The sequence below is a fragment of the Thamnophis sirtalis genome, unplaced genomic scaffold (genome assembly GCF_051295495.1).
Source record: "Thamnophis sirtalis isolate CommonGarterSnake01/CBP01778 unplaced genomic scaffold, rThaSir2_p1.2 scaffold_2, whole genome shotgun sequence".
Lineage (NCBI taxonomy): Eukaryota > Metazoa > Chordata > Lepidosauria > Squamata > Natricidae > Thamnophis > Thamnophis sirtalis.
Window position 1 is genome coordinate 90,849,658 of NW_028261382.1, and position 17,627 is coordinate 90,867,284.

The window sequence follows — 17,627 nt, forward strand, 5'->3', positions numbered from 1 at the left end:
ACAAGTTTGAGTGTCGACCAATCATCTCGTGGCCTTGGGGGCTGTTGCTAGGCAGATTATTCTAATGACTCATGGGCGGTCTTTCTTTCCCCCCTCCCCCCCCCCGTTCTGCAGCTACCATTGTGAGGTGAGGACAGGTGGGCGGGGATGGTCTGTGGTGAGGCCCTAGGAACCGGCCTGGACACGAAACCGTCACCGAACCCCTTCAGGTAAAATGATGGACCAGCCCGGAGAATGAGTTTGGCTCAGGGTTTCGGCAAGGCCCCATGAAGGGTTTTTAGGGGTTGTTATTTTAGTCGCACCCAAGATGGCGCCGGGATCGGGACAAACCGTTTGCTCCCGCGGGTGGGGAAAGAGGTGTAGGGCGCTGCCATACCCCCCCTCCCTGCCGGAGAGGTACAGTCCGCTTCCCCCTCCCTGCCCTAATCGGGATACCCCATCCGCCCCAGACAGGGGGGAGAAAGAGCTGCCCCAGCTGGCCCTCCCCCCTCCCTGCTTGGTATAGTCCGGACCCCGGCACCTCACTGGACGGGGGGGGTGTTGTTGAAGCCATTTTAATGCCCCCTCCCCAGCGCTGTGGGCCTTTCCCTCGCCGAGGGCTACTCCGTGTCCTTGCGCTCCTGCAGCCTTCGCCCTCCGGCCGGCTGTCGGCTTCCCTTCCCCTTCGGCAACGTCCGAACCCGCGTCGGTTCACGTTCTCCCCTCCCCCTCCCGTGGACCGAAGTGGTTGGGGCGGCCGGGAGTGACCGTTTTGGGCTCTCGGGGCTCCTCGAGGCGCCTCCCTTTGATTGGCTGGCTAGTGGTGGGGCGGGGGGGGCAATACAGGATGGGAGGGGGGGAGTCCCGAGCGCCCTCTGGGTTCGCTGACCCGGATCGTAGTTTGCGCGCGCGCGCGCGAGCGCCCGGGTTGCGTTCCCACGTGCTAATGCGGGCATTGGCAGGTCAAGCCCCGGGATGCACGGGGCTCTTTGCAAACGGCCGGGCGGGGCCGGGTTAAAGGCGAGAGGAGCATGCCGGGTGCTTTTGCACAAGAGTCGGCCGTGGCCGCTGCTCCTTCCCCGTGCAAAAAGGATGGGGCGTGGGGTTAAAGCCCGGGGTTCGTGGGAGACCTGTATTCCTTTGAAGAAGGGGCCGTGGGCTTGAGTGCACGCGTGGCTCTGAGCTTGGCTTGCCTAGTACAAGGTACGCTGGGAAAAGGGGTTGATTACCGTTTTTCACACTTGTGACCGTTTCTCACACTTGCGACCGCTGCAGCGTCCTCATAGCCACGTGATTGACATTCAGCTAGCAATAGCACTTAAGTCTTATATACCGCTTTCACAGCCCTCTCTAAGCAGTTTTAAAGAGTTGCCATATTGCCTCCCTCAACAACTGACTCGCATTTATGACCGTTGCAGTATTCCGCGGGTATCGTGTGATCCCCTTTTGCAACTTTCTGATGAGGAAAGTCAACGGGAAACCAGATTTGCCTAACAAGCATGTGACTAAGAACTGCAGGATTCACTTAACTAAAGTGGCGAGAAAAGTCATAAAACGGGGCAAAAGGCGCTTAACCAACATCTCACTGAATGACGTAAATTTGAGTCATAAATTTGTTAAGTCGAGGACCGCCTGTAATAAGATGCCAGTTTGAATGTGGACCTCTGGCCTAGAATGATGTTGCTGTACATTGAAAATGCACTGGGAAATAATGCCGTTTGTGTCTTTCCACCTGCGTGAATCCCAATGGCCAAGTTGGACTGTGTTAAAAATCCCCCCTCCAAAAAAATATCAAGGAAACCTGTGCTAAATCATTTTTTTAAAAGGCTCATTTCGATCCTCTTAGAAAAAGGACTTTCAATTTCCCCTTGACTTTGGGAGTTGTATGTATTTGCTCTTGAGACACGTGATGAGTTTTCCATCGCTGTTTTATCAAAAATCAATATTTGTAGTGCAGTTAGAAAAATAAAAGCTGCTTGCATATTTTTTTTAACTTATGGGTTAATGTTTGATCAGCAAATGCTTCTATGTCCTAATTGTTTCCCTTCCCCAATTTGAAAACGTATTTATTATTAGTTTTTTTCTATTTTTCTATATATGAGTTTTTTTATATTTTATATATTGAGTCACCATGTGCAAATAGGCAGCAATATAAACTTCCTAAAATAAATAAATAAATAATCTTGCCTATTCCCCAGAGTGCTATAAAATATCAAGGGAACTTAACGTTAAATATATATATATATATACCCATTCCATAATCTGACAATTTCTTGGTGTTAAAATGGCTAGGCCAAATACTACCGTCCATGCCCAAGAGGAAAAGTACTATATAGCAGTTTCATTTTTGGGGGGCTTATTTTGTATTTTATGCATGGCTGAAATTTGCATGAGATTGCAAGCAATGTGCAACGATTAAAACTACCGAAACACAGACAGCGATTCAATAATAATATGCTGCAGCAATACCGTTGATAGTCCTGGATTGTCTCCCCAAAACTCTGGAAGAAAATATTTTATTAGCTTCTGAAAGGTCGTAGAAAGCTGGGCAGGGGGCTGAGCTGGAGGAAAGAATTTTGCGTGACCCCCCCCCCCAAGCATCTTGAGCAAAAGCGCCTGCCCTCTTAGTCTCTTGGTTTTGGTGGGGAATTTCGGTATTTTGCCAGCAAACCTACACCAAATACATGGGGAAGGTTGTCTTGAAAATACCTTGCCAGACAGCACACTGTAAGTTAGTTTTCTAAATTGCATTCAGAAAACCATCACGGCTTCTAGCACAGAATTACGTAGCTATGACAACCTCGTATTCCTCAGCAGACGAGCTATTATGTTTTATTCTAATTACAGCTCCCAGAGGTTTTCAAAGGCAGCTCTTTGCAGCCTGCGGTACAGTACAGATGGTCCTCGACTTACGACCTTCATTGAGCCCAAAATTTATGTTGCTCAGTGAGTTAAATGAGTTTTGTTCCCTCCCCCTCCCCATTTTATGAACTTTCTCGCCCCTATTTGCTAAGTAAAGCACTGAAGTTATGAAATCAGTATCACGGTCGTTAAGTGAATCTAGCTTTCCCCCTTGGCTTCGCTTGCCAGGAGGATGCAAAAGGCAATTACATGGCCTGAGACCCTGGAACCGTCGTAAATAGGAGCCAGTGGCCAAGAGTCTGAATTTTGATCATGTGACCACAGGGAATGGTTATACCTGTGACTTGACTTTTCAGTGCCATTGTAACTTTAAACAGTCAAGTGGTGTGGTGGCCTAGAGGTAGAACTCTCGCCTCACAATCAGGAGGCTGAGAGTTCAATCCTAGGTAGAGGCAGATATTTCTCTCTGGGCATACTGAGAGTATATCTACTGAACAAAACTCCACATTGGCAACAGGAAAGGCATCCGGCCATTAAAACCCTCTGTTAGCTCCTTTCAGTTGCCCAGGCGGGAGGCATCGTCAGACATCTGGAAACCAGCCCTGATAAACAAACGAGCCCCACCCACCACCCAAGCCATTACAACACAAAACAACAACGGGGACACAGCCAGCACCAATCGGCACCAATCTACCAATCATGATACAGCCACACATACAATCAATCCACTTACTGAAACAATGCCAGCACTCCACCCCCACCCCCACCAAGATTTATAGAAAGACGGCAGCTCCGACCACGCTTTAAGCCGAAAACACCAGCCTGAAGATGGCGAGTGAGACCTTGCCAAAACGTTGCCATGACAATCTCTTACATGGGAAAAGACCCGAATAAAACAAGACCAGCATGCCTACACCCGTGAAAAACTACAAAAACACGTGCGCGCGCGCGCACACACACATATACATACACACATATACAGTATGTGTGTACATATATATACTGTATATATGTACACACATACACACACATACATACATATATATATATATATACATGCACATATACACATATACATACATGCATATATATGTGTGTGTGTGTTGCAATTGTGCTGATAAAAGGGAGAAATAAAATTGCAACACAAATGTAACACGGCAACAAAAAAAATGGCTTTCTGCCTGGATGGCTCCCAGAGTGAGCCGATAGACAGAAAAGGGAAGCAGTATGCTCCCTCCCATATTTGGGCATACCAGGGATTGTGACACAATACATACATACATACACACACACACATACAGACATTCATTTATCAAAGAATCCATATGTCACAGATGGAAGCAACAAAAGCCATTTGCTCGTTCCACCCACCTTTTCTGTGGGATGAGATGAATCAAGTGTCTCTCCTCTCAGCTAATCAAATCAACATTTTGTCCCAACGTAACAGAAACTGTGGGACAGTAGAGTCATCTCTTCCAAGCGGATCCTATTCCATGAATGGAACAAGCGTGCATAGGTCGGCAAGGAGCAGATTTAAAATCTGCCTTCCTAATGGCAAATCCTGTACAAATAAGATAGTCGCCAACCAAATTAATTCCGGAGTAATTGAAAGCGTTTGACTCTTTAAGAGAGAAATTCTTTTTCATTATTGCCAGTTCTAGAAATTCTAATAACCTGAGAAGTGGGGAGCTTCTCACAGTCGTGAACTTGCCTGAAACTAATTAAGGCTTTGGGAACGTCGTAGTAAGTACTGCAATTGAACAGAACATAACCTAATCATGTATCACTTTAGTCGAGAGTGGTTTGAGTGTGTTTTGAATGGCCAAGTACCTTGTTTTATAACCAGTTATTTTGTTTTGGTGACATAAAATAGTGGGCTTTTTTTCACGGTTTGTTGTGACGGAACCTCGGAACGATGACTCCACATTTGATTGCAGGTAGTCCTCGGCCTACGGCCACAACTGAGCCCGGAATTTATGTTCCTAAGTGGGAAATTCGTTAAGTGAGTGTTGCTTGCCGTTTCCCCACTTCCCTTGCCACGTTTGTTAAGTGAATCCCTGCCGTTGCTAATATTACCGACACGGTTGTTAAGGGAATCTGGCTTCCTCATTGAATTTGCTCGTCAGAAGGTCACAAGAGGGGATCACACCACCCCGGAAGAGAGGGAAACCGTCGTAAATATGAATCAGCTGCCAAGCACCCGAATCTAATTCACATGATGCTGCAATGGTTGTTTGTAAGTGTGAAAAATGGTCATTAGCCACTTTTTTTCAGTGCCATAGTAATTTGGAAGGGTCACTAAACTGTTGTGAGTCAAGGGTTGCCTGTAGTGTGTTTTTGTTGTGATGTTTTGGATGCTAAAACTTGAAAAGGTAGCATTAGTTTGGAAGTTGGTCATATCAGTACATGGCACAGGGCAGTGATGGCTAACCTTTTGGTCGTTGTGCGCTGAAACCGCGCATGCACCCATGTGAAAGCGCACACGCCAGTGGTGGGTTTCAAAAATTTTTAGAACCTCTTCTGTAGATGTGGCCTGTTTTGTGGGAGTGGCTTGCCAGCCATGTGACTGGGTGGGCGTGGCCAACTTGTAAAATGTGGTGAAACTCACTTAACAACGCTCTTAGCAACCAAAATGTTGGCTCAGAAACTCTGGCATTTGAAGCGCGCAAGTCTTAAAGCTGTCAAGTTACAAGACCCTTGCACCCCTAACCCTTTAGAAAAAAAAAAACCCAGGGGTGTTCAAACTTGACAGCTTTAAGACTTGTGGACTTCAACTCCCAGAATTCCTTCTCTCGCTCTTCATCTTGATGATGTGTGGACGGACGGGGGGAGGGAGGGAGCTGGAACAGGTTCTAAATGGCACTGTAGATTTGTGGAACCTCTTCAATAGAAGAAGTTAGAACTGGCAGGAACCCACCCCTGGCACATGCCTGCGCCCATAATGCATTGTGCATGTGATACCCCTCCTGCACCCCCACCCCCCGTGCATGCATGCTGCACCTCCCCCCCCCAGTGCCCTGTTTTGGGCCTACTAGGCCTCCCAGCGGCCTCCTGGGAACAAAAATGGCCTGGCGGGAGGCATGTATGCGCGGTCGAGCTAAACTGGGGCAATGGCTTGTGTGCCCGCAGAGAGGACTTTGCCACCTGTGGCACGCGTGACATAGGTTGGCCATCTCGGGCATAGGGCATTCCTCTGCAGTGTTCCTTTCACACAACCAACCGTGTCTTTCCAGTCAATTCGTTCTGATTCATAAATGCCCCTGTACCACAACGGATAAGCCTATTTTGGAAATAATAATCAGGATTTTTAAAGCCACCATTTCTTAAAACTCAAGAGCAGGGGTGTCCAATCTTGACAGCTTTAAAGCTTTGGACTTCAACTCCCAGAATTCCACAGCTCGCCATGCTGACCGGGGAATTCTGGGAGCTGAAGTCCACAAGTCTTAAAAGTGCCAGGGTTGAACGTCTCTGCCCTCATGGCTGGTTTGCGCATAACATTACATCAGAACGAGCTACTTAATCACGCAAAGACATAATGAGAAATTTATCGAGGGACATCACAAAACAGACCGTGTCTTTGCAAAGCTTTCAAAGTCCCCGCTGAATCAGAAGACAGCCAATTGTGAAAATCAGCTTTTGTATTGTCTGTAAAGTCACGGAACCTGCCCATAACTTTCATTATCCGTTGTTAACAGTGCTCCTTGTGCTATTTTTCTGGACCTCTTCTCTATCCCAGACTTGCATTGCTGCCAAATGTACATTAAGGATGGCCATGTGCTCCGATAGAAGCTGAGCTGGGATTGAGGATTTCATATTTTTACAAGTAGTATGTAAGCATTGCAAGTAACAGATCCCATATCAAGCAAAATGGGTCAGGCAGGCAAATTCCTCAAAGGACAGCTTGATTGGATATGTATCATTTTGGCACAGATCTGGTGAAAACCGACTCTGAAGGTTCCTGCGGTTTTTATTGAATTAAAAGTAAACATTTGTCACTTTCTCAAAACAATCAGTCACGTGGTCCAATCACAGCGCTGTCCGGTTGCCGGGTGACATCGCTCTGCATTCCTCCGACCAGAGTGGCTTGCCCTTGGTTCTCAAGAGAAATTACTTTGTTTTGGCTACAAGATCCCAGCTATCTCAAATCCCCGACTCCCTATCCCTCAGCTCCAGTGTGGCAACGCTTAAGCTGTCACATAATGACTTCGGCCCGGTCAGCTTCATGGTTGACATACTGTGTTTCCCGAAAATTAAAACCCAGTCTATGTCGCTGTCCTTGGTTCTCAAGAGAAATTATTTTGTTTTGGCTACAAGATCCCAGCTATCTCAAATCCCCGACTCCCTATCCCTCAGCTCCAGTGTGGCAACGCTTAAGCTGTCACATAATGACTTCGGCCTGGTCAGCTTCATGGTTGACATACTGTGTTTCCCGAAAATTAAGACCCAATCTTATTTTTTGTGCTCTGAAATAAGCAATAGGGCTTATTTTCAGGGGTGTCTTGTTTTTCCCCATGTATGGGAGACCCACTTCTGCTTGCTTGCAGTGGGGCAGTAGGTCACACAGTGCACCAATGCTACTGTCACAAGGTGTGGGGATGGAGCTCTCCCCCACATGCCCCTCACCGGCTTACCTCAGGGTCCATACAAGCAGGCCACCCATGCCCCGACACCTGCCTTGCCTTGCGGTGGCAGCTCCAGCATCCCCGTCCAGCAGGATTCCATGTGGCCCCCGGACGACTTCTTGAGTGGCCAGCTACGCAGGAATTAAGTTCGGCTTATTTTGGTGGTAGGGCTTATATTAGGCACAGGTGTAAAAACATGCTAGGGCTTATATTCAGGATAGGCCTTATTTTGAGGGGAAACCGGGTAGTATTCAGTAGGTCCGTGCAAATATTTTGGAACCGCCCCTCCCAAATGATTTTGCACTATTTTAGTGCTGAGCTTAAAAAAACCCACCACCATCGTGATCAGAGGCACCTTGTGAGAACGCTGAATATAACAGCTAAATTTAAAATAGAAAGCCTCTGGGAGGGAGCTGCCTCATCGCTGCATTTCCTAATGTTTCCAGACTCATCCAGAGGTTGCTCTCTGTGCCTGCGTTTTGAGCCGTTCTGCAGTCATGTTGAAGCCAAAGGCCGTAATGTTTTAGCACATCTCCTTTTTCCTGCACTCGTTTCGTTCCTCCGGGGCTCTCTGCAGATTACAAATACCAGCATTTGCACAAACCTAGCGTGCACCACGAGGACGGGGATTTAGTGAGAGGGCAACCCAAGCATTTTGCATAGCAGCATATTTTAAACACACACACACATGCATGAGGTTCATCTCTCCTATCGATGGATCATATGCATTTCTACAGGCAAAAAAATGTATGTTTCTACTAGTTATCTACCTGCCACCCTGCTTTATTATGGCACTCTTTTCTTCCTCTTTGTGTATGGTTAATTACATTGCAAAGCCTGTGGCCATATGTAGATGGTCCTTAACAACCACACAATTTGTGACCTGTCAAAGAGACAATGGAGCTTTAAAAAAGTGGTTTACAACCATTTTTGGCACTTATGACCGTCACAGCATCCCCGTGGTCCTGTGATCAAAATTTAGTGTGTATTTACAACAGTTGGAGCATCCTGGGGTCATGTGATCGCTATTTGCAATCTTCCAAAGTGGCTTCTGACAAGTTGCACATGGGGAAGTCAGATTTGCCTAATGGCTACATGATTCGTTTAGCAGTAATTTGCTTAACAATCGTGGCTAAAGAAGTCCCAAAATTGGGCGTGACTCACTTAGCCTCGCTTAGTGACAGAGATTTTGGGCTCAGTTGCGGTTGTAAGTTGAGGACCAACTGTACCGACTACAGGTAGTCCTTGAGCCCAAAGTGTATGTTGTTAAGCGAGGAATTTAAGTGAGTTTGCCCCATTTTACGACTTTTCTTACCATGGCTGTTAAGTGAACCACTGCAGTCGTTAAATCGGTAACATGGTTGTTAAGTGAATCCGGTTTCCCCGTTGACTTGGCTTGTCCGAAGGTCGCAAAAGGTGGCACTCCTACTGTCATAAATGTGAGTTGCCAAGCATCTGAATGGAAATCGCATGACGGGATGCTACAATGGTGGTAAGTGTGAAAAATGGTCATAACTCACTTTCTGCAGGGCCATTGTAACTTTGAACAGTCGCTAAATGAACCTGTTGTAAGTCGAGGACATCCTGCATTACATGCAGCTGCAAGGTTCCAAGTAACATACCCATAGCAAACAAAACTCTGAAGCTGATAGTTTCCTCAAAGAATAAGTTTATTGGATAGTATATTGACACAGGCTGGTGAAAACTAACTGAATATTCCTGTGGTTTTCACCTAATTAAAAGTAAAAGTTCTTCACTTTCTCAAAACAATCAATCACATGGTCCGATCAGGATACTGTCCAGTTGCTAGGTGACTCCAGTCCCCTCCTTCCGAGCACATGCAGAAATGACCTTGGTTCCCAAGAGAAAGTATTTTGCTTTGACTACAACACCCCAACTGTCTCGATTCCCTCCTCCCTGTCCCTCTTCGCCAGGGTGTCGGCGCTGAAGTCTCAACATGGCCTCAGTCACCTCATGGCCTCAGTCAGGCCAGCTTCAGGGCTGACAGCAGCCTTAAGCGGCGGTTCAGTTCCTTGAACCGATATAAACCTTAATGAATGGATGAGAATGCAGAGAAGCGGCATCCGGCAGGCGGTGAGGTTATAAAACACCAGCAGAGTTTTCAGCCCTTCTGCTGCTATGAGACATTCTCTTGCCGAAGGCTCTCCCACACATAACACAATAACTAAATAAAACGTGGGATGTACCTATTGTAACCCATTTGTAGAGCCGCCTCTAAAGCCAATTAACCACTCTCCCCTGAAAGGCCGAACGATAACCCACAATGTAATTCCACCTAGGAAAATCAGCCGATAATAAAATATGCTGTGGTTGCATCTGGCTCCCAGGGAGAGAAAATATTCTGCCCTCAGCACAACAAAAGAACTTTAAAATAGCCTTTTGCTATGGGGAGCCGTAATCTTTCTCCCTGCTCTTTGGCACCCTGCAATTCAACGGACGCCCAACTATCCCGTGATGTGGTTGCCAGCTACCCATGGAGCTGGTGCTTTGAATATTGTAAACCTATTAAGAAAAAGAAATGGTTCTACTTAATGGGGCAAGTGGAGATATTCCAGATCATAGTATTTTTTGGAAAACTGATCAATCCAGTCTTCTGTTGCTTATCCTATCCCAAATGTGCTACAATACAATACAGTAGCAGAGTTGGAAGGGACCTTGGTCTTCTAGTCCAACCCCCTGCCTAGGCAGGAAACCCTATACCGTTTCAGACAAATGACTATCCAACATCTTCTTAAAGACTTCCAGTGTTAGTAATTATTATTATTATTATTGATGTAATTATTACTTAATACAATAGGATATTGGCCACTTCAGCTGACTGTGATCTGCAGTTCAGCGGTTCTAATCTCACCGGCTCAAGGTTGACTCAGCCTTCCATCCTTCCGAGGTGGGTGAAATGAGGACCCAGACTGTGGGGGCGATATGCTGACTCTGTAAACCGCTTAGAGAGGGCTGAAAGCCCTATGAAGCGGTATATAAGTCTAACTGCTATTGCTATTGCTATTCAACCTCATCATGTTGTTAGGTCCAGATGCCAGCCTGAGCTCCTTGTAGGGAGGATTCCTCTAAACTAGGGGTCTCCAACCTTGGCAACTTTAAGACTTGTAGACTTCAACTCCCAGAATTCCTCCAAGCTGGCTGAGGAACTCTGGGAGTTGAAGTCCACAAGTCTTAAAGTTGCCAAGGTTGGAGACCCCTGCTCTAAACAATGCTAGATAAAGCTTCAAGGGCATCACGGCATTCAGTTTGGAACAGACGCTTCTCCACACAAGGGAAAGAGAGTGCGCTTTCCTTGGTGTTGGAGAGGGTTGTTTATACTGCCTACCTGTCAGGTGTGAGTTGCTTTCCTTTCCACAGCGGCTTTTATATCCGCCAGCCCGCTTGCCTTTTCAGCCCTTCTTAATGGCCTAGTATATTTCCAAGCTGTCTTGCTCTCCTCACACCCCCACGGCTACCTCGAGCTGTCTTCAGGATCCTGCAGAGATCCGAGGGACTGACTAATGGCCTCGCACGCCGCTCACACTGCAGCTCCCATGCGCTTCTTCTGACATAACACCAACTGACACTAGCATACTGCTGCAGGTACGCTACGTTTTTGCCGATGGTAGCTGTCAGACGCACTCGAGGATTATGAAAGGGGAAAGGAGCCCGAACGGTCTTGAAAAGATACTGCATTCCTGTTTCTGCCGTCTCGGGAGGGAGCAGATATATTCTGAATTTTTTTTTTTAATAGAAACCACAGCAAATGCCGTAGTTTAATGAAACATTGATGTTTCAGCACCTTACGAAACAGTTTTATTGCTAATGTGTCCTGATCCTCATCGACGTTTTTCCTCTCCAAAATCTGCACCGATTTGGCTTCATAACGCCGCTGTTTTTGAGGGACCAAGTGGCATAATGAACAACAGTGTTTTGGAGAGCATCCATTTGCAAAACCTCTGATCCTCTGCTCTTGTGTCTTGCTATTTCTCGTGAAAACCTATAACGTCCTTCCCTGATCCTTGGTTGTATAAACAGAGGCAAGGAACCAAAATCATGTGAAATATTAGTAACGCTCTATAAAACCTTAGTAAGACCACGCCTGGAAAACTGCTTCCAGTTTTAGTCACCGCATTACAAAAAAGATGTTGAGAATTTGGGAAAAGTACAGATAAGGGCAACTAAGATAATTAAAAGCCTGGAGATTAAAACACGGGAAGACGGTTGCAGGAACTGGATATGTCTAGTCTAGAGAACAGAAGGACCAGTGGTGACATGATAGCAGTGTTCCAATATTTGAGGTGCTGCCACAATGAAGAGGGGGGTCAATTTATTTTCCAAAGCCCCGGAAGGCAAGACAAGGAACAATGGGTGGAAACTATGAGCCGAGGTGGCGCAGTGGTTAGGGTGCAGTACTGCAGGCCACTTCAGCTGACTGTGATCTGCAGTTCAGTGGTTCAAATCTCACCGGCTCAAGGTCGACTCAGCCTTCCATCCTTCCGAGGTGGGTGAAATGAGGACCCAGACTGTGGGGGCGATATGCTGACTCTGTAAACCTCTTAGAGAGGGCTGAAAGCCCTATGAAGCAGTATATAAGTCTAATAAATAAATTAATCAAGGAGAGAACCAACATGGAAATAAGGAGAGATTTCCTAACAAGGAGAACAATTAATCAATGGAACGGCTTCCTTTCAGAAGTTGTGGGTGCTTCATCATTGGAGATTTCCAAGAAGGGACTAACAGCTACTTGTCTGAAATGGTACAGGGTGTCCTGCTTGATCAGGGAGTTAGACTAGAAGACCTCCAAGGTCCCTTCCATCCTTACTCTGATTGATTGGCTGACTACCTATAAGGAACAAATATCTGTTGAAAGCGATTATACATGTGTATGTTGTATGGGTTCAATTCATCATAGCCCATATTCACACAAAGTAATATTGTAAACCATTACAGTATCAGGCAGACATTATTACTTAGCGTGACGTTCGAATCTGGTCAATATTGATTTAGGTTTCAAATCTTAAATTAGCAAAATAAGTTTCCAGCAGAAGGAATGAGCTCAGCTATGGCCTTCTATTGCAGTGTTTCTCAACCTTGGCAACTTGAAGATGTCTGGACTTCAACTCCCAGAATTCCCCAGCCAGCATTCGCTGGCTGGGGAATTCTGGGAGTTGAAGTCCAGACATCTTCAAGTTGCCAAGGTTGAGAAACACTGTTCTATTGATCTTAATAGTATCTATTTAAAAAAAAGAGTTTGACCTGTTCTGTATTATTTCAAGAAGCTTGATTTGTATTTGTGTCTATGCACGTGACCAGAGATTTCTCCACAAATGAAGGCAAATGTACGTGTCCCAGGATAATGTTGAAGGACCCAATCTGGGTCAGTCACCAGGACCAGAGGTTTAGCCTTCTGAGTTTTTGGAGCCCATCCTGAGGGAACCTCTCTCTAACACTGCTAGAATGAAGTTCCCTGAGGATGGGCTCCAGCACAAGTCCGAAAGTTCACAAGGCTATACATCTGGTTTTGGTGACCAAACCAGATTGGATCCAACAGTAGATCCAACAATTGGAGCCAATAGTGTTCGGCGACAGTCAAAAAAACCAATGCAATCCTAAGTTGCATTAACAGAAGGATATAATCAAGATCAAGGGAGGTACTAATGCCACTCTATAAAGCCTTAGTAAGACCACATCTAGAGCACTGCATCCAGTTTTGGTCACCACACTATAAAAAAGATGTTGAAACTCTAGAAAAAGTGCAGAGAAGAGCAATTAAGATGATTAAAGGCCTGAAGGCTAAAACATATGATGAACGGTTGCAGGAACTGGGCATGGCTAGTCTAGTGAAGAGAAGGACCAGGGGAGACAGGATAGCAGTCTTCCAAATATTTGAGGGTCTGCCACAGAGAGGAGGGGGTCAAGCTATTTTCCAAAACACCCAAAGGCCAGACAAGGAATAATGGATGGAAAATGACCAAGGAGAGATTCAACCTGGAAATAAGGAGAAATTTTCTAACAGTGAGAACAATCAACCAATGGAACATAAGCTGCCTTTGTGGGAGCTTCATCACTGGAGGCTTTCAAGAAGAGACTGGATTGCCATCTGTCAAAAATGGTGTAGGGTCTGCTTGGGTGGGGGGTTGGGCTAGATATCCCTTCCAACTCTGCTAATCTGGATCCTGGGGAGATTCTTCCTTATACATACATGGTAGTAGGGAAGCATCACAGCTTTGTGTTGAATGCTAAATGCACTGTACTCTCACCATTTTCTGTCATTATTGCTCTGTTGCAGATTATACCGCATTGACTCAAGGTACAACAGACGTATGAATCTCTTCAGACAAGCTTTGTTGCACCATTAACTACCTCAGAATGGAGTCCCATGGCCAAGATGACCTGGATTTGAAAGCAGAAACTGCTCAAGTCTGGTCTGAATCAGTTGAGCAAGACCAGAACACTACTCAGGTGACCAAAAGTGATTACAGAATTCCATTCCTTCTTAACCTGCGTGAGTCTATGAATTGGGTTTTTCTGAACAAGTTTTAACACATATTTTAAATGGTTCCACCACAAAACCGCATTCGACTAAACCGCGCTCGACGAAACCGCATAGCTGACGTCATCAACAGGGCGACAACAGCGCGGAGACAGAAGCACGCTGTAAACGCTAAATCTAAAATTAACCCCTAAACCTAAACCTAACCCCCCTAAACCTAATCCTAAACCTAACCCTAAACCTAACCCTTAACCTAACCCTAAACCTAACCCTAAACCTAACCCTTAACCTAACCCTAACCCTTAACCTAACCCTTAACCCAGTGTTTTTCAACCTTTTTTGTGCAAAGGCACACTTTTTTCATGAAAAAAATCACGAGGCACACCACCATTAGAAAATGTTAAAAAAAATTTAACTCTGTGCCTATATTGACTATATATAAAGTGTTTTTCCCACGGCACACCTTACACTATGTCACGGCACACTAGTGTGCCGCGGCACAGTGGTTGAAAAACACTGCCTTAACCTAACCCTAAAGCTAACCCTAAACCTAACCCTTACCTTAAGTTGAATCGGCTTGCTTTCAAAGCGCTATTTAAAGCGCCCTTCTTTCTCTGCGCTTGCTGTTGTCGCCCTGCTGATGACGTCAGCGACGCGGTTTAATCGGGCGCGGCTTAGTCGAGCGCGGTTTTGACGGGTCACGATTTTAAATTGATTGACATACATACAGAAGAAAGAAAGGAAAGAAAGAAAGAAAGAAAGATAGATGATTTTATAATACTTTATAACTCAATAAAAACAATTTTAAAAATCTATTTAAAATATGTGGACCAGATTTAGGCACACTATGGGCCGGATCCAGCCCGCGGGCCTTGAGGTTGACACCCCTGATGTATAGTAACAAAGTTCCAATTTTTTCTCTCCAGTTTTTGTTCCATTAGCCCAAAAGGAAAAGTTCTAGTTTCATTTTTCTTTCCGTTTTCAGAATTTTCTATATTAAAGTATGAATCATATCTCATGTCCACCATAAATTGATTATTATTTTTTAGAGGGGTGGGAGATGGATTTTCATTCGATGTGCATCCCAGATTTTTTTCATAGTTCAACAACTGATTCAAAGCTTCCCTTGATGCTGTGAAATTTTGTAATGTGCAGATTTCCCTAGGAAAGGGCTTTGATTACCGCAATAGAATCATGCTAACTTTTCAACTTGGCTAGAAAATATCAGAAGCAGCTGATGATGGCCTCCTGTGGCAGGTTGCATCATTACATTCTCTTAGTGAAGAATTTTTGGAGAAAACTCATGTGTAAGTTGTTGGATTTTTCTTTGCAGGAGGAAAGCATACACCAGCTCCCGGTTTCAATAAATTAGACCTACCAGTGTGCTGCTGGATGTTTATGACTTTGACTGATATGCAATATTTACAAACATTTCAAATTTTTGTATAATTTGTGTAGTTCTCTGCTCCATTCTTTTTCAACCTTAACCATTTCAGAACAGAGAACAAATCTATTAATACGCCAAGTTCCCTTTGTCTTTTGGAATCATACATCATTTTTGAAGCTAATAAAAAACAAGACAACTAGTTACAGAGGAAATAAATTGCTTCCATCAAATATTCTGATTAACTCGGTTTTGGACTGGATATATTTCTCCCCTGCTCTGGCTTCTTAAAAAGGAACTCTGAGAAAGAGAAGGAGAGGAGGGAGGGAGAGAAAGAGAAGGAGAGAGGGTAGGAAGGAGAAGAGAGACGGTAGGAGTAGGGGAGAGGTAAGGGAAGAAAGAAGGGGAAGGAGAGGAGGAAGGAAGGAGGTAGAGAAGGAAGGGAGGGAGAAAAGAAAGGGAAAATAAGGTGGTGTTACAACAGGCGCTAGGGATGGTAAACAAAGCAATCCAAACTATACCTTACAACCTTTTAAATGGAATAACAATAGTATGAGAATGGCAAAGAAAAAGAATAACTATGTGAATGTATACCTATAATTGTATGTAAGAGAATAAATGACTAAGAATATAAAGCACAATATAGATAAACAATATTTGGTTATAAATAGCTAAGTATAAATAAATATAGAATTGTACATAAAAATGGATAACGAATAAGGAGACCATGAATGCAAGATAGAAATGTATAGAAGGGAAAACACTAACTGCAAAGAAACCGATACGGAACTGCTGTATGATATACGATGAAACTTCGTGTTCCTATCTTGTTTTAAGTCATGTGTCTGTTTCTGTTTATGTGTTTATGTGTTTTTTTTAAAAAAAGGAACTCTGTAGGCTGGACTTTCTCATTCAAAAGCATTGGATTACATTTGCCCTATTTTTCTGTCTAACTTGGATAGCCTTTTGTAACTATGTCCTGCACACCTTTACATATTGTTTATTTATTAGATTTTTATCCTGCCTTTATTACGTTATAAGTAACCCAAGGCAGCAAACATATATATTATTCCTCATTTCCCCACCCCCCATCCCAACAGCCATGTGTGGTGAGTTGATCTGAGAGAGAGTGGCTGGTTCAAAAATCATCCAACCGGTTTTCATGTTTAAGACAGGACTAGAATTCACCCTCTCCTGGTGGTAGGCCCAAAGTCACCCAGCCGGTTTTCATACGTAAGGTGGAACTAGAACTCACCACCTCCTGGTGATTTGCCCAAAGTCACCCAGCTCACTTTCATGCCTAAGGTGGGACTAGAATTCACTGTCTCCTAGTGATTTGCCCAAAGTCACCCAGCTCACTTTCATGCCTAAGGTGGGACTAGAATTCACTGTCTCCTGGTGATTTGCCCAAAGTCACCCAGCTCACTTTCATGCCTAAGTGGGGACTAGAATTCACTGTCTCCTGGTGATGGGCCCAAAGTCACCCAGCTCACTTTCATGCCTCAGGTGGGACTAGAATTCACAGTCTCCTGGTGATTTGCCCAAAAGTCACCCAGCTCACTTTCATGCCTAAGGGGGGACTAGAATTCACTGTCTCCTGGTGATGGGCCCAAAAGTCACTGAGCTGGCTTTTGTGCTTGAGGCAGGACAAGAACTCACAGTCTACTGGTTTCTACGCCGGCCTCTCTCTCCCTCCCTCCCCCTCTCCTCTCTCTCGCTCTCTCCCTCTCCGACTCTGTCTCTCCCCCTCCATTTATCTCTTATCCTTCTCTCGTTTTACAAGTGTTTTCTTCCTTCCCATATTCTTCCAGGTCCACTTTGTCCCTGATAATGGAACAGTGGCGCAGATTGTGTACAGTGATGACCAAGATCGTCCCACCCAGCAAGTGGTCTATACAGCTGACGGCACCTCTTACACTTCTGTAGATACTTCAGAGCATACGTTAGTTTACATCCATCCCGTGGAAGCCACTCAGGCAAGTAATTTCCCTCCCCCCCCAACCTGTGTTGCTGCTTTTCCGTGACCGCTACCCACACTGAGATAATGTCATTTTAGGACGAGGGCCAGCTACCTACACAGCTTTCTGAATCCTAAGGGCTCTTAGCTGTGCATAATCCTCCTCCTGCTCACTCCAAGTCACGGCGAAGAGGTTGTAAACAAAAACCTCCAGTGGTTATGGAATAGGCAGCTTATCCATTTTGCTTTAGTGAAACTGCGGGAATCAAAATAATTTCAGCCGTCGTTGCCCTGGGCAGACAAAAGAAAGGCTCCTAGCATGCTGTT

At 45.1% G+C, this 17,627-nt stretch overlaps 1 protein-coding gene across 1 annotated transcript in view; it reads left to right on the forward strand.

Moving 5' to 3' along the window:
• Positions 1–102: 102 nt before the first annotated feature.
• PRDM10 (PR/SET domain 10) overlaps positions 103–17,627 on the forward strand; it is a 54,563-nt gene continuing 37,038 nt past the window's right edge. The window contains exons 1-3 of the mRNA XM_087706361.1: positions 103–209; positions 13,756–13,928; positions 17,155–17,319. Coding sequence (XP_087562487.1) covers positions 13,836–13,928; positions 17,155–17,319 — 258 coding nt within the window. The 5' untranslated portion in view covers positions 103–209; positions 13,756–13,835. The remainder of the gene's footprint in view (positions 210–13,755; positions 13,929–17,154; positions 17,320–17,627) is intronic.